Raw genomic sequence first — 20,973 nt, 5'->3', positions numbered from 1 at the left:
TATCCACAAAGCTCACTTCAGCAAGCAACCCCTGGCTCCTGGAGGCAGTCATCTGGGGGAATGATATTGTTTATCCGCCTTCCAGTTCAGCTGTTATCACTGCCGCCTCCTCCTCCTTCTCTTACCTGTCTAGCCTAGACTGGCCCTTAGTCTCCTGGAACCAACAACACATTCTCACCCACTTTTTATTCCCCAAATAGGCCCCAGGCTGCAACAGATGAACAAAAGGTCCCAAGTGAAGATGATGTCCTACTGAGGGCCCAGCCCAAGTCCAAGAAGCTCTCCTTTCTGTGGGCGTTGGTGAGAACCTTCACCTCCAGCTTGCTCATGGGTGCCTGCTTCAAGCTGATCCCAGACCTGCTTTCCTTCATCAACCCGCAACTGCTCAGGTGCCACCACATTTCCTCTTGCTGCAGCCCTCTCATGGGAGGAGGGATGGCTAGCTGCCCCACACCGGGAACCGAAGAGGCTTTCTCTGCTTTGTGGGTGACCCTTGGCCAGCCAGCATTGCCTTTGCAACTCTCTTTCCCAGTCCCATTCCCCATATATCTGCAGATACCATTTGCTTGTCAGGAGAAGCACCTCCCTTTATCCTTGTTCAGGAGTCCTCTGGTACCCTTATCTCCTTTTTTTGACAAATGTGAAGGCAAATGCTCAGGTGAAGCACACAGCTGGTAAAACAAGGCAGATGTTAGTCCAGGGTTCAGAAGTCCAACTATGGAGCTCTTCCCGCTTCCGACAGCCTCTGCCATCTGTCATGGGAGAGGTTTGGACTAGAGAGAGTGCTCATGTGACAGGGTGAGATGTGGAGCTGCGCCCTGAATTGTTTTTCCACTTTGTTCACATGCATCAACTCAACAAACATCCATGGAGCACCACTAGCAACCTCCACCAGGTTTGCAGATAAATGAGAGTCCTAAGGTCTCATGGGAGAAGCCAGAGGAAATTCAGGAAGAATACTGGGGAGTGCCTGGGGAGGCCAGGAAGTCAGCCTGCTCAGTCAGAGAACAGTGTGCCAGATCAAGAGGTTATCTTTGAAGAAATAAGTAAATGAAGGAGGAGGGGAGGTGCCACCAGTTGCGTCACAAAGGGCTGAGGCAGCATGACTCGGGAGTTGCAGCTTAGGACAGCTGGAGAAAGCTACCCAAGGGTGGGGTTGGGATGGAGCGAGAGAAAGCCAGGGAGGGGCATCTTGTTTAAGTTTCAGAAGGCTGGTGCTGTCCCAGTGTGGGAGGAGGAGGGCAAGGTGCCAAGATGTAGGTAGGCCAAGCGGGTCAGAGGGCAGCAGAAGCCGGGAGGCAGGGGAGGATTCAGGAACTATGCTATCAAGTGGCCTGTGCCATTGAGGGACCATGGACCTTTCCCTAATTGATGAGTTCACAGTGAGAAAGAGGCTTAGCATAGGGCTAGGTCCTGGCTAGGTGGTCCCTCTAAGAAGAAATGCCTTTAGTAGAAGTCCAGGGTTCCATGTCTGGGACTTAGCTCACCTAGACAGTCTGTGAGAGGGAGGAGTCCTCAGCAGATCCTCAGCAGTCCTGACAGACAAGGTGACAAACAAGGGGAGGACACACAAGATGAGCACAAGAGAGTGCTTCTGGGGGCAAGAAAGGCTTCCAGTACACACAATGAACCAGCCAACTCCTCCCTGGGAAGGCAGCATGAAGTCGGTTAGCAGCTTTGAAAAGACTGGGACCTGGGGCAGAGGGGGAAGACTCCAGAGCATCTGAGAGCATCTGCCATGAAATCAAAGTCTCAAAGTGTGCTGCAAAGACACCTGTACAGTTTACGGTGATATTCTGACAAGTTGTCATTATGTGGGCAACTTGAAACAATAGAAAGTATTCCTTCCCCTTCTGCCCCACTGTTCAAAATCAAGATGTGTTGACAGGATTGGTGGTGGGGTTTTGTTTGTTTGGTTGGTTTGGTTTTGTTTTATTTTGACATGATCTCACGATATAGCACAGCCTGGTCTGGAACTCTCTCCATCAGACCAGGCTGGCCGGCCTCAAACCCACAAGAGCTTTCCCCCTCTGCCTCCTGTGTGCCGGGATTAAAACCATGCAGTGCTGCACCCAGATCCGCTCTTTTGTTTTCTTGAGATTGAATCTTGCTAGGGGTCGCAGACTAGCCTTGATTGACAATCCTCTTGCTTCAGTCTTTGGAGTGCTGGGACTCAGACACATGTCTCCACGCTCTGACTCAGACTGGTTTCCGTCAAAGACCCTGAGTGAGCATCTCTCCTGGTCCTGTCCTGCAGCTTTGGTGGTTGTCAGCAATCCCTGGTGTTCCCTGACATGAAATTTTATCACTCAGATCTCTGCCCCCATCACACACCTCCCCCTACCCCTGTGTGTGTACTTGTGCAAATCTTCCACTCTTCTGATAAACAATCACGCCAGCAAGGCCTCGTCCTGATTATAAGCTACAAAGATTCTGCGCCTATGTGAAGGCACATTCATAGATACCACAGGGTCAAGACACAGTTCAGCCCCCAGGGGAATGGCAGGCTTGACTCTGCTGGTGGCTAGAAAGCTCCAGGAGGTCAAGAGGAGGTTTGTTCTCTGACGTGATGAGTCTTGCTCGTGTGGGTAAGTGAAGGAACAGAGCTGCCAGAAGAGGAGACAGTATTGAATATCATGCAACAATGGGATCCAATCTTCCTGTTGGATCTTCCCCAACAGGAAGACAAGATAGGGTTTGGAGAGCCGGAAGAACAACTCCTCTTCCAAGACAGGAGCAAAGGATGAGCTTGGGGAAGCTTGGAAGCTTTGGGGCATCAGGGAATTCTCAATGGCCAATTAAGTGGGAAGACAGGGAGCTGCTGAGAGTGGCAAGGAGTGGGGACAAGGCTGGGAGGTAAGAGAAGAAAGGTAAAGAGAGCCACAGGAGAGGTGGACAAGAGTCCCAGCAAACAGATGGCAAGCAGATGGCACTGGGGACCAAGTGCGGAGAGGATTTGTGGAGTGAAAGTCCACGTGGCCCTGCGGTGGGTTCTAGAACCCCCAGCGGCCCAGGAGAATGGTAAGAAGATCTAGCCAGTGGAAACATGCCTCTTGTGCCTGCCGTGCCATACTGGGTGGCGAGGACAAGCAAAGCAAGGCTGGCGATATGAGCTGCTGCTTGGGAGACAGGCTGTGAAGAGCCTGCCAGCCTCATACCTGGTCTTCTCTTGGCAGCATACTCATCAGGTTTATTTCTGACCCCAAGGCCCCAACCTGGTGGGGCTTCCTGCTGGCCGGGCTGATGTTCATGAGCTCCATGATGCAGATATTGATCCTACACCAGTATTTCCACTGCATCTTTGTGATGGCCTTGAGGGTACGGACTGCCATCATAGGCGTCATCTACAGGAAGGTTAGCCAGAGAGTGGGACACGCACTGGGAGAGGTCAGTTATTCTGGTCTGGTTGGGAGAAGCTCATGGGCCTGGTCCACCCCCACACTGTTCATTCGCAGGCTCTGGTCATCACCAACTCAGCCAAACGTAAGTCCACCGTGGGAGAAATGGTCAACCTCATGTCAGTGGATGCCCAGCGTTTCATGGATGTGTCCCCTTTCATCAACCTGCTGTGGTCTGTACCCTTGCAAGTCATCCTGGCAATATACTTCCTCTGGCAGGTAACTCCTGAACTTTGACCTCTGTCCCTTCCTTTGACTACAGCTATCTCTGCTGATAAATGAACTGTGTAATGCCCATAAAACATTTCCCCTAAGTACTGGGGAAACCTAGCACTCAATCTTCCTACCCTAGGCTGCAATTTATTCCCCAAAAGCCAGGGTCAGGAGGTTCTCGAAGGCGGGGTGGGTGTGGATATAGCTATCATTCCTGGTCTGTTTGTATTATCTTTCCTCCTCCTTCACCACCATCTTCTCCACCATGCCTTCTCTTTTCCTACTTTTTCAACTTTTTTGTAGTACTGGGATTGAACCCACTCTGCCACTGACCCCTGTGCCATTTGAATTTTTATTTCAAGATGGGGTCTTGTTAAGTTGCTTAGAGTGATCTTGAAATCACTGAGTAGCCCAAGCAGGCTTCAAACCATCTAAGTTATAGAACCCCCGACCTGTTCCAGCATGACTAATTTGGACATCCCTCTCTCCATGTGTCACTGGCCATCTCTGGTCATCATCTGATAGCTAGCTGCTTCTGTTGACATGGTTGTATCTTTCTGTGTCCTTGCCTGACTGGTGTCTTTTGCCTCCTGCCTGCCATATTTCAAGTCAGCCAGTCTCTACTGAGCTCTGTCTGAAGACCTTGGTTATCTCTAAGTTCTTACCTTAAGTTATCTATAAGGGTCTTACCTGGCCGTCCATTTGTCTGTACCTCTTCAGATCCTGGGACCATCAGCCCTGGCTGGAGTGGCAGTCATAATCTTGCTAATACCACTCAACGGAGCTGTGTCCATGAAGATGCGGACCTACCAGGTGGGTGATGCTAAAGATCCCTGCTTTAGCTGGTAACACCAGCTGGGGGGTAGCATTGGGAGTCAGTGTTCACCTCCTACTCTCAGGGATTCTCCATTCTCTGTACTGGATGTGAACAGCCATAGTCCATTGTTCAAACCTCACCTCAGTCCCCATCACTGTAGTGACTGTCCTATTTTACAGCAGAGAGACCAAGGCCCAGAGTAATTGTGGCAGTCCAGAGGTGGGTAGAGCAGGGACTCAAATGTGTACCCACTTTATGGTGATGAGTGTTGATAATAGTGAATTATCCATCTGCAAATGATTACTGAAGTCTTCAGCAGCTCCCTGTACACATAGGATAAATGACGAGCTGAGACCGTTGTCTTAGTCATACTTCTATTGTTGTAAAGAGACACTATGACCAAGGCAGCTCTTATAAAATAAAGCATTTAATTGGAGGCTTGCTAACAGTTTCAGAGGTTTAGTCCATTATCACCATGGTAGGAAGCAGGCAGCAGACATGGCAGGCATGGTGATGGAAAGGTAGCTGAGAGTTACATCCTCATCCAAAGGGAGAGGAGAGAGAGAGAGAGAGAGAGAGAGAGAGAGAGACCTCAAAGCCCACTCCAAGTGGCATACTTCCTTTCACAAGGCCACACCTCCTAATCCTTCTAATCCTTTCAAATAGAGCCACTCCCTGGTGACTAAGCTTTCAAATATATGAGTCTATGGGAACCATTCTCATTCAAACCACCACAACCACCCTCCAGGCGCCCTTGAACCTTTTGTGTCTCTATTGTTATTCCCTGTGGAATGACCACATTCCAGATGTGTTGGCTTTGCCAAACTCTACGCACCTCTGGGACACTGCATGTACTATTCTGTCTTCCTTACTCTCCTTGCCTCTTTAACACCTTCTGTTTCTTTACCTCTCAGCATACACATCACTTCCTTCAGAGAGCCACCTTAATTATCCCAGTGTAGTTCCCCTACCCTGACAGTTTATCCCCTTACTGCAGTTTATTCTTTCTCTTTAGAACACACACAATGGCTTATAATTTAGCATCTGTCATCTCTGATTGATTTGAGATAGGGTCCTGGCGTTCACTCTATAGGCCAGGCTGACCTTGAGCTTACAGAGATCCACCTGCCTCTACCTCCCGAGTTCTGGGATTAAAGAACCCCACCACCATGCCCAACATGGCATCCTTCTTGTCTGCCTCTGCCGTGAGACTGTCAGCTTTATGATGACCAGGGTCTCACCTGAACAGCTCACCTTGATATCCTTCATCTGGCACATGGCTTGGCACCCGGGCACTCGGCAAACAAGAGCTGAGTGAATGAATCACTGTGCTGTGCCAGGATCGATTAGGATCTTCGAGAACAGAAAAACAGTTCCTGCCCCCTGGGAGGCTCATGGTCTGACCGGGGTCACTGTGTGAGGAGGTGGGGATTGGAATGAAAGGCGAAGGCAAAGAATGCTGCCTGCTAAGGCGGGCGACACTGAGGATGGGACTGCCCTTCTGAGCCAGAGGACACAGGCTGTGTGGGGACAGGCAGGCCTCTGGGCATTTGAGGTGGGATGGGGAGGCGTGTTGAGCAACATGCCATGGCTCTAGCGGATGAGATGGTCTGGAAGGTGTGAGCCCAGTGGGGTAGGAGGTCTGGGGGGGGGGAGAGGGCTGTGACCGTTCCTTTCTACACAGGTTCAGCAAATGAAGTTCAAGGACTCTCGCATCAAGCTGATGAGCGAGATCCTGAATGGCATCAAAGTGCTGAAGCTGTACGCTTGGGAGCCCAGCTTCTTGGGGCAGGTAGAAGGCATCAGGCAGGGCGAGCTTCAGCTGCTGCGCAAGGGTGCCTACCTGCAGGCTATCTCCACCTTCATCTGGGTCTGCACCCCCTTCCTGGTGAGGCTCCCCTCAGGTGTGGGGTTCCTGGCAGTTGGTCGGCCAGCCCAGGTCTTGGGGACTCCCTGGGTCTTAACAGACTCCACCATACCACCTAATTCCGCTGCTACCCAGGTAACCCTGGTTACCCTCGGAGTGTACGTGTGTGTGGATGAGAACAACGTGTTGGATGCTGAGAAGGCCTTTGTGTCTGTGTCTTTGTTCAACATCTTAAAGAACCCTCTCAACATGCTGCCTCAGTTAATCAGTGGCCTGACCCAGGTAACTCAGGGCAAGCAGGGGATCTGCTGGACTTAGGATATGTGAGCATATATGTCAGGCAAAGTTGACTTAGGATTAATGGATAATCGGTTGGGGAGAGGGCATCAGGAAAAGCTGTGAAGGTTAAGTTGGGTGGTTTAGAGTCATACGGTCTGAATTTCTGACGCAGCCTCCTTTTAGAGCAAACTGGACCTTCTCTTCAGGCAGTGGGAGCCATGCAAGATTTGGGTCAAGGGGGGCCCCATCATTAGTGAGTAGGTCCTCAGGAGACCTTGCATAACCCCAGAAGTTGGGGACCCAGAGAGCATTGGTGAGATTAACCCACGCCCTCCTGCAGGCCAGTGTGTCTCTGAAACGGATCCAGGATTTCCTGAACCAAGATGAACTTGACCCCCAGTGTGTGGAAAGAAAGACCATCTCCCCAGGTCCCAACGCCCTTACTCCAGGGCAGTCCTGCTCCAAGCTTTCTAAGGTTCCTCCTGTGACCTGCCTTCTTCTCTGAACTCTACAGTCCCACTGTTAATCAGTTTCTCTCCTTTATCCCTCCCCCAGGGCTCATACTCCTCCCTCTGCCCTTGCTCCAGGGATCCTGTCTCTTGCCCAGCCTCCTCCCATGCCTCCCCTCCATCTTCCAATGTCCTAGGCTTGCTGACTCTATGCACTTTGGTCCTCCTAGGCTATGCTATCACTATAAACAATGGCACCTTCACCTGGGCCCAGGACCTGCCACCTACCCTGCACAGGTACCCATCATCTTCCGTCACTCACTTGCCGGCTATCCGAAGCGGGCAGAGATCAGACCAAGCGTAGCCTCCTCTCTCCTGGTTTCTGTCTTTGACAGGGACTGCAAGGAGAACTTGCTTAGCCAATGTGGTGTCAGGGAGGGAGGAGGGCTTGGGTCTGCACATGGAAGGCTTGGATCAAACCCAAGCCCTGCCGCTGACCGCCCGCTCCCTCCTTGCTCCTAGACTAAACATTCAAATCCCAAAGGGGGCACTGGTGGCTGTGGTGGGGCCCGTGGGCTGTGGGAAGTCCTCCCTGGTGTCTGCTTTGCTCGGAGAGATGGAGAAGCTGGAGGGCATGGTGTCTGTGAAGGTGAGAAGGGGAGGGTCTCCTGGAAAGGCGTGAAGTCTGGCCAGCCTGGGGCAACCCCTAAGGCACCTTCTCCCTTCTCCATTGGCCAGGGCTCTGTGGCCTATGTGCCTCAGCAGGCGTGGATCCAAAACTGCACACTTCAGGAGAATGTGCTGTTTGGCCAACCCATGAACCCCAAGCGCTACCAACAGGCTCTGGAGACGTGTGCCCTACTAGCTGACCTAGACGTGCTTCCTGGCGGGGACCAGACAGAGATTGGCGAGAAGGTGGAGTCAACTTTTCAACCCTGAGGGGCCGGTTCATGAGGCTACTAGCCAGACCCCAAGCTCAGATTCTCTCACTCACTCACGTATTCATGTATCATTCTGCCCAGATCTGTGCCAGGCACTGGGGAAACATCTTTATTCCAGGGTAGACAACCGGTGAACAGATAAGGACTACAGAATGTCCTCAGGTCATGGCAAAGGTCTATGCAGGACAGAAAAAGGGCAGGAGGCAGGAGTAAAGGGTCTGTATAAAAACAAGTGTCACTTGTGAGCTGAGTCTTAATGACTGAGAAAGAGAAGCTCATCATTGATTGATTCATCCACCAGGTTTTTTTTCAAGCATTTACTATATGGCAGGGAATATTATATGGTGGTGAGTGCACCAGGATAAAAATCTGTTTCTATATAACTTACATTATAGCAGAGGAAAGAAAACCAATAAGCAAGATAAGCAATATATATTATATATTGTTATATAAAAATATATGATATACTATATCTATATAATAATTATATATTTATATTTTATTTATTCATTTATATATTGTATATAATACACTACATAAGATTATATATTATGTAGATAACTCTAAAGGAGGGACATAAAACAGCTCAGGAATATAAGAATCTGTGCCAGGCTGTTTTGGTAGGGAGAAACTGTTTCTCACTGAGAAACAGAAACCTGAACAGAAGGAACAGTCCTGCACAGGGCCATGGAGGCCTGGCTATCTAGATATCTAGTCTGGAGTCATCGAAAGAACAGAGCGTTCAAAGCATCAGGCAAATGTGTGACTGGCCTTAGCCCAAGGAGGAGACCAACGTGGTTGAAGGGTCAGGAGAAGAAAGGGAAGCAAAGGGAGGTTATCAGACAGCCAGGACATTTAGAGCCATGTAGGCCATTTGAAGACTCCAGTTTTACCCAGAGTGGTAGGAGGCCCTTGGAGAGTGAGCCTAGCCTCAGTAGTCACAGATGGGCATCTGACGCACTTTGAATGGCCCTGAGTGTCTTGGAACTCACTCTGTAGACCAGGCTGGCCTTGAACTTTCAGAGAGCAAGCCTCTGCCTCCCAAGTGCTGGGATAAAAGGCGTGTACTTGGTTTGATTAGGACCTTGAAATTATAAAGCATGGAGCCCTGCTTTATAATTTTTGTTTTTCTTTTGGGGGGCTTGATTTTTTTTTTTGATGTTGTTTGTTTGTTTTTTTTGCTTTTGTTTTTGAGATAGGGTTTCTCTGTGTAACAGCCCTGGCCATCCTGGAACTCTCTTTGTAGACCAGGCTGGCCTCAAACGCATGGAGACTTGCCTGCTCCTGCCTCCTGAGTGCTGGGATTGAAGGTGTGTGCCACCACCCCAGGTGTGGGCTTGCTTTTTATTACATGAATTTGTGGGCGATGTGCGTGGGAGAACATAAGGTGCTACAGGGTCTGTGTGGAGGCCATTTTCTCCTTTTGCTTTTGGGTACCAGGACTCAAACTCAGATCCTCAGACTTGGTGGCAAGCACCTTTCTCTGGTGAGCTATCTTGCCATCCCTTGTTTTTATTTCTAAAGTATTTCATTTTAAAAAAAATGTGAGAAAGGCCACCTGACATTAAATGTACAACCTTCACTATCTTTTCACGCCCAGTTCAGTCACATAATGTACATGTTCAATGTTATGTAATACTTGTTAGAACATGGTCGTTCCAAATGTCACTCAGACCTTATTGTCTGTCCTTATTGAACAGCTCTCGATTTCTCCCCCACCCTCCCCCAAACCTCTGACACTGACCACTTTGTCTTTCAGAATCTGGCTAGCCTAGGCACCAGTGTAAATGGAGTCGCACGATACGGGCCTTTTTGTGTCCAGCTGATTTCAGTTGGCATAATGTCCTCAGAGTTCAGCCCTGTTGTAGCCTGTGTCAGTATTTCCTTTCTTCAAAAGCTAAATAACATTCCAGTCTATGGATGTACTACCTGTTGTTTTTGCCTTCGTCTAGTTGAACACTGGCATTGGGCTGGGCAGCCAACTAGACAGTGTGCTTGAATAGGCTCATCTGCCCCCAGAGGATTCTAAGAGCCAACACACCCTCTTCTGAGGACTATAGCTTTGCGTGGGCTCCAAATTTGTGGAAATAGCCAAGGATCCTATGAAATACAGATTCAGAGCTTTGCCTTGCTGAGTGACAACGGGTCTCTGAACTCCTTCCATTTCCTACCACACCTTACCCACCTTCTCCTCCTCCCTGTAGGGCATCAACCTATCTGGAGGCCAGCGGCAACGAGTGAGTTTGGCCCGAGCCGTTTATAGTAATGCCAGCATTTTTTTGCTTGATGACCCACTGTCAGCTGTGGACTCTCATGTGGCTAAACATATTTTCGACCAAGTGATTGGACCAGAAGGTGTACTGGCAGGCAAGGTGAGGTCACAGGAAGCTGGGAGCAAAGATGTGGAGATGTGTGAGATGTGGTCCTGGGAGAGAACAGATGGGAGGCTGAGGGGGTTGGGTAAGACTCCGAGACTAGGAAGCAGGATATGGTCAGGGCCAATTCACAGGGACACACATCCCAGGATGCCAAGCGAGCTCTGGCTGGCATGGGATAAGCCGAGGATATGCCCAGCCTATGACTCCTCATGTTTACCCCCAAGGCTCTGTTTGGGCTATGCCTAAGGGTGCTGCAGCTCAGGGCCTCCTGCCTTCTCCACAGACCCGGGTGCTGGTCACCCATGGCATCAGCTTCCTGCCCCAGACGGACTTCATCATTGTGCTTGCTGACGGACAGGTGTCTGAGATAGGCCACTACTCGGCCCTCCTGAAGCATGATGGCTCATTTGCCAACTTCCTCCGGAACTATGCACCGGATGAAGACCAGGAGGACCATGAAGGTGGCCAAAAATTAATACCCAACACGTATCATCTCCCAGCACCCACCTCTTCTGGGGTTTCCAAGTGTCTCTGGACTGACCTAGGATGGTGCTCAGGACCTAGCTCTGGAAACCGGAGTCGTGTGTGTGATAAGTGAACAGTAATGCACTCAGATCCTACCTCCTCCCTGCTAACTGGGGGAGGCCTCATCAGCAGAGCGGGTCTCAGGGTCTGTGTTCCCCTTTGTTAAAAGGACACATGAGCTCAGACCCAGAGTCTATAGTAAAACTGTTCCACGCTTGAATTGTCCAGTAAGTTGGTAAATCATTTAGTTACCAATAAGAATTGTTGATAATTACTCTGACTTGGGAGGCTTTCAGATAGCAGATGAACAAAAAGCCTCTCTCATCGTGACGCCCGGGACAATGTCTGAGCTCACAAAAGGCTCCCCACTTTGCTGCCCAGTCAGAGCTCCCTCCCTTGACACTCCAAGTTAGCTCTCTGGCCTTCAGTTGGGCTCCCCTGCCTGATGCCCTGTATATAGTCAGCCTGCATGAGCGTTTCCCGGAGTGCTATGCCCCTTGATAAATTCAGAACACACATCCCTTCCTTAGGCCTCTTGGTGCCTGGTGGTACCGTGAGCTACCCATGATTACTACCATTAGCCATGTGTGCCTAAGGCCCTGCTGCCATCAAGGAAGTAGGATTTAAGGTCAACCAGACTGACTTCAGAGCCCAAGTCTTCAGCCTATTGAGTCCCCTTCTCTACAGCCTCCAAAGGGAAGACATGTGTGCGGGTGTGTGTGGGTGTTGCCTAAACCCATTTCCTTCCAGCTCTCCTTCAAACCCTCTCCTCGACCCCTGCTTGTCCATCCAGACCTCCCACTGGTGTGGAGGACAGGGACTGGAAGGCCGCAGAAGGAGCAGTCAGCCTCTGTGTCTTCCCTTCCCTGCTTCTAGCCTTGCAAATCGTAGATGAGGAGGTGCTCCTGGTGGAAGACACACTCAGCACCCACACAGACCTGACGGACAATGAGCCAGCCATCTACGAGGTCCGCAAGCAGTTCATGAGGTAAATTACCAAGAGCTCTCAAGGCCCCGGAAGGCTACCCCAGGGTCGCCAATCCCTGGCAGGCAGAATGCAAGCGGACGCCCGTCTGAGGCACTCACACATCCTTGTGGGGAGGGTGTCAGTGGTCCCCTGCCTGGGGCTGACCCGTTGCCTCCACAGACAGATGAGCTCCTTGTCTTCAGAAGGGGAGGGCCAGAACCGGCCTGTGCTCAAGAGACACACGAGTCTATCAGAGAAGGAGCCACAGGTGACAAAGACTAAGGAGACCGGTGCGTTGATCAAAGAGGAGGTGGCAGAGACAGGCAATGTGAGTATGGCGTTGCGTGGGCTTCGGATGCTCATCAGGTCCCCGCCCCCGGAGCTCATGGAGATGGTGTGGCTGCTTTTTTACAGGTGAAGCTGAGCGTGTTCTGGGATTATGCCAAGTCTGTGGGGCTCTGTACCACCGTAGCTATCTGCCTCCTGTACGCTGGCCAGAGTGCGGCTTCAATTGGAGCCAGTGTGTGGCTCAGTGCCTGGACCAATGACGCGGTGGTACAAGGCCAGCAGAACAACACCTCCACGAGGCTAGGCGTCTATGCTGCCCTAGGGCTACTGCAAGGTGAACACATTGGGATGCCCAAAATGGGTTCCCTCGTCCTTTCCTCTCCTCTCCCCAAACCACAAAACCGTATCCCTGTCTCAGAGCCTCCATAACGCCACCTGGCCATCCCATGTCTCATCCCGCCCTTCTCTCCTGGCTTCCTCCCCTGAGGAAGACTCACCCTCTGCCCCTCCCCCTAAGGACTCCTGGTCATGCTGTCAGCCTTCACGATGGTGGTCGGCGCCATCCAGGCTGCCCGCCTGCTGCACGCAGCTCTGCTGGACAACAAGATTCGTTCGCCCCAGTCCTTCTTCGACACCACGCCGTCGGGCCGCATCCTCAACCGTTTCTCTAAGGACATCTACGTCATCGATGAGGTTCTGGCCCCCACCATCCTCATGCTGTTCAACTCCTTCTTCTCGTCCATCTCCATCCTCGTGGTCATCATCGCCACCACGCCGCTCTTCATTGTGGTCGCCCTGCCGCTGGCTGTTCTCTACGGCTTTGTACAGGTGTGGACAGGCAGGGTGCCGAAGCTCATGGGGCGGGTGGAGCTCGAGAGAGGCCAGGCACCTCTGTAGGCTAGGGTGTGCCTGGATCGGATCAGGGACTGCAGTCGATTGCACCCCTTCCTTAAAACTCACTAATCTAACCTGTAAGATAGACCCTTAGCATCTATTTCGTACAGATGACGTGAGGATGAGATGTGTGTTCATAAAATGGCAGCCATGTCTGTGTGTGCGTATGTATGTATATATATGGAGGTCAGAGGTCAAGGTCAAGTGTCTTCCTCAGTCGCCCTCCTCTCATTGGATCATTGGCTGCAGCTGGGCTGATGCCCAGTGAGCTTGCCCCTGTCCTCCCCAGTGCTGGGGTCAGAGGTGTGCACTGCCATGCCTGGGTTTTTATGTGCGTGCTGGGGAATCTCCCTTCAGGTCTTCAAGCTTGTGTGAGATGCAGTCTACTGAGTGACCTTTCTCCTCAGGCTCTACACCGACTGGGGTTAACTTAGTGAATGACTGTAAACAGTTTGGGAGGCCCGGTCCTTTGTATGCACTCTTAGACATATCTGTGTCATCTGGGTTGCTCAGTGTTGAGCAACAGCTCACTGTAAGGGCTTGTGCTGGCTGGGATCTTTCTCTTCAGGGAGGCCATCGGTTCCCAGAAGGGGCTGGAAGTGCAGCTTCTGGGGAAAGATCCTCTTCTATACCCATCCTGTGCAGGCCTTCCTATCCTGGGGCCTGCAGAATACAGGCTGGAAAACGAAGGCAGAACCATAGTTTTGTGGGATTGACCCTTAAACAACTAGGAAGGTAGTTGTTTTGTTTTTCAGGGAAAAATAAAAAGAGACACGAAAAAAAAATTTTTTTTGCAAAGTCACGTATCTAGGGTCTTTAAGCAGGAGAAGAAATTTTGGGAGGCTAAACAAGATGGTGTCAATGGTCTGCAAAAGATGATGAGACAGGAGGGCATAGGGAATCAGGGAGAGCTTCATGGAAGAGGTGGCCTGGCTGACTGAGCAAAGCTGATCAGAGTGCAAGTATATAACTTAGCCTAGAATCTGCTCTCCAAGGGACCATAGGAAGAGACATCAAGGTCTTGTGGGAGGGGAAGGCCAGTAGGGGGAATTTGTTTGGAGGACAGGCAGGGCTGACTGGAGTTCTCCCCCCCTCATCAGCGTTTCTATGTGGCCACATCACGGCAGCTGAAGCGGCTGGAATCCATCAGCCGCTCACCCATCTTCTCCCACTTCTCGGAGACGGTGACGGGCACCAGTGTCATCCGGGCCTATGGCCGAATCCAGGACTTCAAGGTCCTCAGTGATACTAAGGTGGACAACAACCAGAAGAGCTGCTACCCCTACATCGCCTCCAACCGGTCAGGCACCTCCCTTTCCTCTCCAGGTGCCCACAGGCTCTCTGTGGTCTGGGTGGGCTCCCTGCTCTTGCTCACTTCCTCCTTCTTTGGTTCCTACCAGGTGGCTGGGTATCCACGTGGAGTTTGTGGGGAACTGTGTGGTGCTCTTTGCTGCCCTGTTTGCAGTGATTGGGAAAAACAGCTTGAATCCAGGCCTCGTGGGACTTTCTGTGTCCTATGCCCTACAGGTGAAGTGGGGTCTGGGACTGCAGGCAGGGCCACCACGGGGGTGGGGGTAGGTAGGGTGGGGTGTGGGGGTAAGGTGGGGGTGAGGGGGTGGGGAGGTGGGGGTAAGGTGGGGTTAGGGGGTAGGGTGGGGGTGGGGGGGATGGAGGACAGAGGACGCCGGGGGCTCACAAGCATCTGCTGAGTAACCTCCTGTGCTCCACAAGCAGATCAGCCCCAGCTGGGTTCTCTCAGCTGGAGACACTGCCAACAAGGGACTGTGACACAGGCTGGGGAGGTCTTCCAGGCAGGAAGAAGAAAGTGCAAAACAGAGACATGGAGACATAGTTCATTGGTAGAACACTTGCCTAGCAAGTGCAAGGCCCTAGGTTCAAACCCAGGAAAGAAGGGAGGGAGGGAGGGAGGGAGGGAGGGAGGGAGGGAGGGAGGGAGAAAAGAGCCAAGAGGTTGGTGGAATCTTCATCCTCCTGAGCTGCTAGAGAAATGATCCAAACAGAACAGAATGGTCCAAACAGAACTGCCATGTCTGGGAAGATGTAGGTCAACCTGACTGAGGTCTGAACACAGGACAAACAGGGCCAGACTATGTGATTCGGGGCATGCCTTCAGGAGAGCTACAGCCAGTTCTGTGTGTCCTTGGCTTCTTCACTGAAGACTCGGCCACCTGCAGATAGAAAAGCGCTTGAAAGGGGCTATGAGCGATGGTGTGTGCCTGGCTTCCTAGCACTTGGGAGGAAACTGAGGCAGGAGGATGATTGTGAATTCAGTGCCAGGCTGGCCTACATAGTGAGACCCTTTCTCAAAGCTAAACAAAATAACCCCCCCCCCAAAAAAAAAAAAAAAAAAAACAAATCTGAAAAAATTCTAGAAGCTTCTACGGAAGTAAAAAAGCAAAAAACAAAACCCAGCAAGATGACTTCACGGTGTCTCTGAACACATGGAATTGAAGTGACATGTGACATGTAGGCATTGAGTCAGGTACCCTAAGTAAGCAAGAGACCATCCACAGCATACAGGAGGATGTGAGTGGGTTTCATGTGAATAGTAAGCAATTTTATGGGAAAGGCTTGAACATCTGGGGATATAGGTATGTTCCGGGTTCTCAGAACCAATGCCCCGTGGATGTGGAGGAATAAGGGCTGACTGACTGTAAGGAGATCAGGTGACTGGAGTCTGGGAGTGGAAAGAGTTATACAACCTACAAATGGGATTTTTCTAAAGCAAATCACATTGTGGAGGCCTCAGGTGGCTCAGATCTGAATGCATTGGTAAACAAAAAGTGATGCCGACAGGCCTGTCTGCTCAAACCTTAGTGTGCATGTGACTCATTTGGAGATCTTGTTAAAATGTTCATTCTCATTCACAAGGTTCAGTTCTGAGCCCGAGTGTGGATTCTGCATTTCTGTCAAGGCTTCTGGGACTAGCCACACTGACATATTCTGGGAGAGCATGTTAGGAATGGAGAGTGTTGGAGCTACTGACTCACCCACTGCATTTTGACAGGATGCTCTGAGAAGTGTAATACATATTAAGCTTTGAGAAGCATGGAGTGAGACTGTCCTTCACAAAGTCTGCATTGTCACAGCCTGAGGCACAGTGGTGATTAAAAACATAGTCTGCACACACTTAGATGGGATGGGATTCCTCTGATCAAGAAATAAAGGCATAAAGAAATAAAGAAATGATGAGTCGGTGCACACCTTTAGTCCCAGCGCTCTAGAGACAGAGGCAGGTAGATCTCCGAGTTCAAGGCCAGCCTGCTCTACACAGTGAAACCCTGCCACGAGAAAAAACAAAAAGGAAGGAAGGAAGGAAGGAAGGAAGGAAGGAAGGAAGGAAGGAAGGAAGGAAGGAAGGAAGAAAAATCACTGCTGAGCTCCTCCCATAACCCAGTTCCTTTGTTCAGGTGACTTTGGCTTTGAATTGGATGATACGGATGATATCTGACTTGGAGTCGAATATCATAGCCGTGGAGAGAGTCAAGGAGTACTCCAAGACTGAGACTGAGGTAAGTTCCAAGATGAGCCCTGCAGCCGAGGGTACCTGGATTCCCTGAGGAAGGATGCTTGCTGACCTGTCATCACAGTGTTTCAAGGCTAGCTGTTTAAGTCCATCCATCCATCCATCTAACTCTCAGAGTATCATGCAGGTGTAGAGGGCTCAAAGCTGAGCAAGAAATTCTGAGCCAGTGGGAGGCACGAGGCATATGGATGGCAAGGCTCTGGGGCTACACACAGGGCAGGTAGGGAAGGTGGTTTTGTTGGGGTGATTCTAGAGTAAATGAGAGTCAGAGGATGGGTAACTTTGGACAGATGAGATGAAGTAGGGGCGGGGCAGGGAAAAGATGAGCATTCTAGCCAAAGAGGCCGGCCACAGGAACAGAGTTGGTGTGCTCCATTTTGGGGGAAAGGAATTGTTCTCTCCTAGGTGGGTACAGGTTTTTCTCCGAAGAGGTCATTTCAAAGCTCTTCATGCCCAGAAGCTGTGCCGTCTGCAGGCTCTTAGTGTCAAGCAGACTCTTTTCAACCCCCGACTGTGTGCTCCTGGCTCACAGTACTCCGCCTCTGTGATATCCATGCTCTGATCTGCCTTTGCTCCTCCAGCCATCAGCTCTTGTCTTTTTCACCTTCTCTATGTAGCCTAGACTCTGCCTATGCTCCACCAGGCGATGCTCTCAACCCATCCCTATCCTATCTTACAAAAACCCCACCCTATCTGAGCCTACCTGTGTCCATGATACCTGCACAGAATAGCTCATGTGTAGCTGGAGAACAAAATCGCTAATGCTCCTTCCAATTCATAACCGCCCTTGGCCGCTGGTGTCCCTGCTTCACTTCCCAAGAAGTATGCGCTCCCGCTTGCTTTCAAAAAGGCCCCTTGGGAGCGTTCTCTGGCCTCAAGCTAAGTCTCTTCTCTGTGCTCAGCCCTCCACCTTGCCTGGCTCTTCCATGAGGAAATAGGTTAAAGATATGAACTCTATTCTCCTTCAGCTCTTTAGTCCTGCCTGGGTGTCTCCGGCCTCTTTCTTTTCTCTTTGAGCTGATGTCTTCCCTTCTCTATTCAAAGTCCGGCCCCTCCGATTCCATCGGATCATATGGCTGCTGGAGGGTATGGCTTCCTCAGTCACACCTTCTGTCTCGCTCCCTCTGTTGGATGATTCTCATCTATGTTCATCTTCCATTCCAGACAGTAACAGTCCCGCCCCCTTCCCCTGCATCACATTGCCTCATTTCTCAGTTCTCCATTGTCATGAAGTCCATTTTTAGCTGTGGTCTACACACGTCCTACTTCCTCCTTATCCTGGACCTTGCCTGCCTTAGCCTGCTTTCCAGGAAAACAGCTCCAGTCTGTTTTCAAACATCAATTGAATTGTTCTCGTCTGATTCTCAACATCAGCTTCATCCAGATGAAACCACCCACTCTTCCGCAGGACCCAGGGCTTGGGTCTGTTGGTGGACCTTCACTGAACTACCACCCACTTACTTGTTCCCTGTCCCAAAACAACCTAGCTTCCATGCTACCTTCCCTCAGCATACACCCGGTTCCCGAGATATCCACGTCTCTATGTCTCTCTCTGCATCCACAGTTGCTTTATCCCAAATGATGCTGCTCTCAGCACTCACGTCTGTTTCTGCCTCTGGCATGTCTCCAGGATGCTATATGTATAAGCTGCTGTTGCTGGTTCTGCTGCTTCCAGCCGCACCCCCTTAATCTCCCCCAACCCCTATATTCCCTCCCCCTTTCTCTCCCTCCCTGTTCCTTCTTCTCCCTTCCCCCTTCCTCTCCTCATCTTCCTTTTTCTTCTCTTCCCTGGAACAGGGGCTGGAATCAGGACCTCATATATCCATTGGATATTTGAGATAGTCTTGCTATTTAGCTCAAACTCAAAATCCTACTTCTAGCTCCATCAGGTTGTCATTCCTCGTGTGTGCCACTGTGTTCAGCTCCCTCTGCTGCCTCCATTGTTGACTCTCTGGCTTCCCTTCCCAGAAGCAAGGTTGGCTTCATGGGTGTGCAGCCTGAGGTCACACAGGTTTCCATTCTTGGAAGGGCTCCACGCTTAGCAGGGCTTCATGCTGGTTCAGCATTCTGCTATTGTCACTTGGCATTCTTAATAAGCTTTGAACAACGGGCCCTGACTTATTTATTTTATTTTATTTTTTTACAATGGGACTCTCAAGTGACATAGCTGGTTCTGCCTTAAAGTTCCCATTATCTTTCCTCTAGCCAGCCCATTCTCTTTGCACTAGCCAGTGAGACCCTTTAAAAATCCACTGGGAACAGGGCGTGGTGGCACATGCCCTTTCATCCCAGCACTAGGGAGGCAGAGGCAGGTGGACCTCTGTGCGGTCAAGGCCAGCATGATCAGCTAGCGTGTGACTAGGATGCACACAGAGTCCTGGGTTCTGGCTCTAACACCAAACACACCCGGCGTGACGGCTCTCGCCTACAATCCCAGCACTTGGGAGGTAACTCAGAGTCCCTGTCCCTGTCCTGCAGAACACAAACAGCAAACCCCATCCCTCCATCTGTCCTGCACTTCCTCCCGATAACCACTCACCTTGTCTCCTCAGCAACTCCAGATTACTGCTCTCATTATCTTCTAGGAAGCCTTCTTGAATAACGCATAGAACAGCAACCCCAAACTCTTCTGGGCCCGAGTCCTCATCGCTTGATTTACTGTATCGACTTGCTTATGTTTAGATCACCTGTCCCTGTGTGTGCTGGAACGAAAGCCTCCCAGAATGAGAACTTTGTCCCATTGGTGGCACTTAGTAATAAAGGGTGAATGAAGAGGGGGGGACACAGTGCAGGCAGGGAGAGAACTCCAGAGACACGTGATACAGTGGCAGGGGTAGGAGTTTTTGGAGGAGCTCTCAGGGCAATGAAATGAAAGAGAAAAGCCCGGAGGTGTGGCCTGGTGGTAGCATGTTTGCCTGGCATATGTGAGGCCCAGGGTAGTGGTGTGTGTGTGGTGGGGGGGGGGGGGGGCTTGCATGGTGTAACCTTGATGAGAACATGAGAACCCAGCTGTCTCCTGCTAGGCTCCCTGGGTGATTGAGTGCAACCGTGCTCCAGAAGGTTGGCCCACCCGCGGGGAGGTGGAGTTCCGGAACTACTCTGTGCGGTACCGCCCGGGCCTTGAGTTGGTGCTGAAAAACCTGACTCTGCGTGTGCAGGGTGGGGAGAAGGTACCTGTGCCTGGGGCCATTGCCACAGCCCTTGTGGGGAGAACCTGGGTGCTCTAACTGGCTATTGCTGGAAACCTGGCGGTACCCCCCCGACAGCCCTTCCCATGCCCACAGGTCGGCATCGTGGGCCGTACTGGGGCTGGCAAGTCTTCCATGACTCTCTGCCTCTTCCGAATCCTGGAGGCCGCGGAGGGTGAGATACGCATTGACGGGCTCAACGTGGCACACATCGGCCTCCATGACCTGCGTTCTCAGCTCACCATCATCCCTCAGGTGGGAGGCTGCTGAGCCTGGTCCTCCTTCCACCCCCACTCCACCCCTATCTCTGAAACTTCAGGAACTTAAGAACTGGGCCTTGGGGCCTGGTTGGGGAGATGCCTCCATTGCTTGGAGAAGAGCCACCACGCAGGCACAGATCTGGAAGGGCAGACACCTTGGCCAATCAGGAGTGCCCTTGGCTCCTGGGCTAGCAAATGGGAAGGACCACAGGCCCCTCCCAGCTGACATGTTTTGTCTTCCCCTCTTGGTTGCAGAGCGAGCGCCAATGGAACATCCTTTGCTGGCTCCTTAGGGTGGTTTTGTTTTGTTTTGTTTTGTTTTATGCTGAGTAGACACTTCAGAGGCAGATTAGTGGCACTGGCTTCAGCAGGGGACTTAGCCAAGCTGAGGTTTATCACTCCCCAGCAGACAGTTTTTTATCACCCTGGTAAAGTCCTCCTTCCAGAGGACTGGGGACCGAGCGGAGAGCTGCTTCGCGAATTGCTTCTCTTCCTCACACGGCTGGGAGACGGACTCCTTACAGGCTCTAATTTACTCCTCTCTGATCTTTTATCTTCAGGAGCCCATCCTGTTCTCGGGGACCCTGCGCGTGAACCTAGACCCCTTTGGCCGTTACTCAGAGGACGACATCTGGAGGGCCCTGGAGCTGTCCCATCTTCACACCTTTGTGAGCAGCCAGCCCGCCGGCCTGGATTTCCAATGCTCTGAGGGTGGGGATAATCTCAGGTAGGACCCCCCAGGGACCCTGTGGGTAGTGGAGAGAATCCAGCTCCACACAGGCATGCACCTCAGCCGGAGTTGCACGGGGATGTTATTTTGGGTGGGGTATATTCTCAGCAGGCATGGGGTGCCTCCTCGAAGACTTCAAACAAACTCAGAGAGGGCAAGGGCTTAGCCAAAGTTGCACAGCTGAGAGGAGGCATGCCTGGGGATTTGGACCAGCTCTGATCCTCCTCTAAGT

General features: G+C 51.3%; 1 protein-coding gene across 5 annotated transcripts in view; it reads left to right on the top strand.

Moving 5' to 3' along the window:
* Abcc3 (ATP binding cassette subfamily C member 3) overlaps positions 1-20,973 on the top strand; it is a 48,150-nt gene that overhangs the window by 19,776 nt on the left and 7,401 nt on the right. For 2 of the 5 annotated variants that reach the window (XM_055619819.1, XM_055619818.1), the window contains exons 8-29: positions 201-389; positions 3,177-3,354; positions 3,456-3,617; positions 4,332-4,424; positions 6,113-6,316; positions 6,431-6,577; positions 6,915-7,002; positions 7,254-7,320; positions 7,546-7,672; positions 7,762-7,938; positions 10,169-10,336; positions 10,626-10,803; positions 11,744-11,855; positions 12,015-12,162; positions 12,249-12,456; positions 12,640-12,950; positions 14,117-14,316; positions 14,417-14,543; positions 16,448-16,549; positions 19,587-19,733; positions 19,848-20,006; positions 20,572-20,738. In XM_055619819.1, coding sequence (XP_055475794.1) covers positions 201-389; positions 3,177-3,354; positions 3,456-3,617; positions 4,332-4,424; positions 6,113-6,316; positions 6,431-6,577; positions 6,915-7,002; positions 7,254-7,320; positions 7,546-7,672; positions 7,762-7,938; positions 10,169-10,336; positions 10,626-10,803; positions 11,744-11,855; positions 12,015-12,162; positions 12,249-12,456; positions 12,640-12,950; positions 14,117-14,316; positions 14,417-14,543; positions 16,448-16,549; positions 19,587-19,733; positions 19,848-20,006; positions 20,572-20,738 — 3,459 coding nt within the window. The other 3 variants (XM_055619821.1, XM_055619822.1, XM_055619823.1) reach the window with 3 other exon arrangements.

This window comes from Psammomys obesus, unplaced genomic scaffold (genome assembly GCF_907164565.1).
Source record: "Psammomys obesus unplaced genomic scaffold, mPsaObe1.curated_primary_1811, whole genome shotgun sequence".
NCBI classification, from domain to species: Eukaryota; Metazoa; Chordata; class Mammalia; order Rodentia; family Muridae; genus Psammomys; species Psammomys obesus.
Note: the sequence above shows the minus strand (reverse complement) of the source record. Positions and strands in the feature narration are given on the sequence as shown.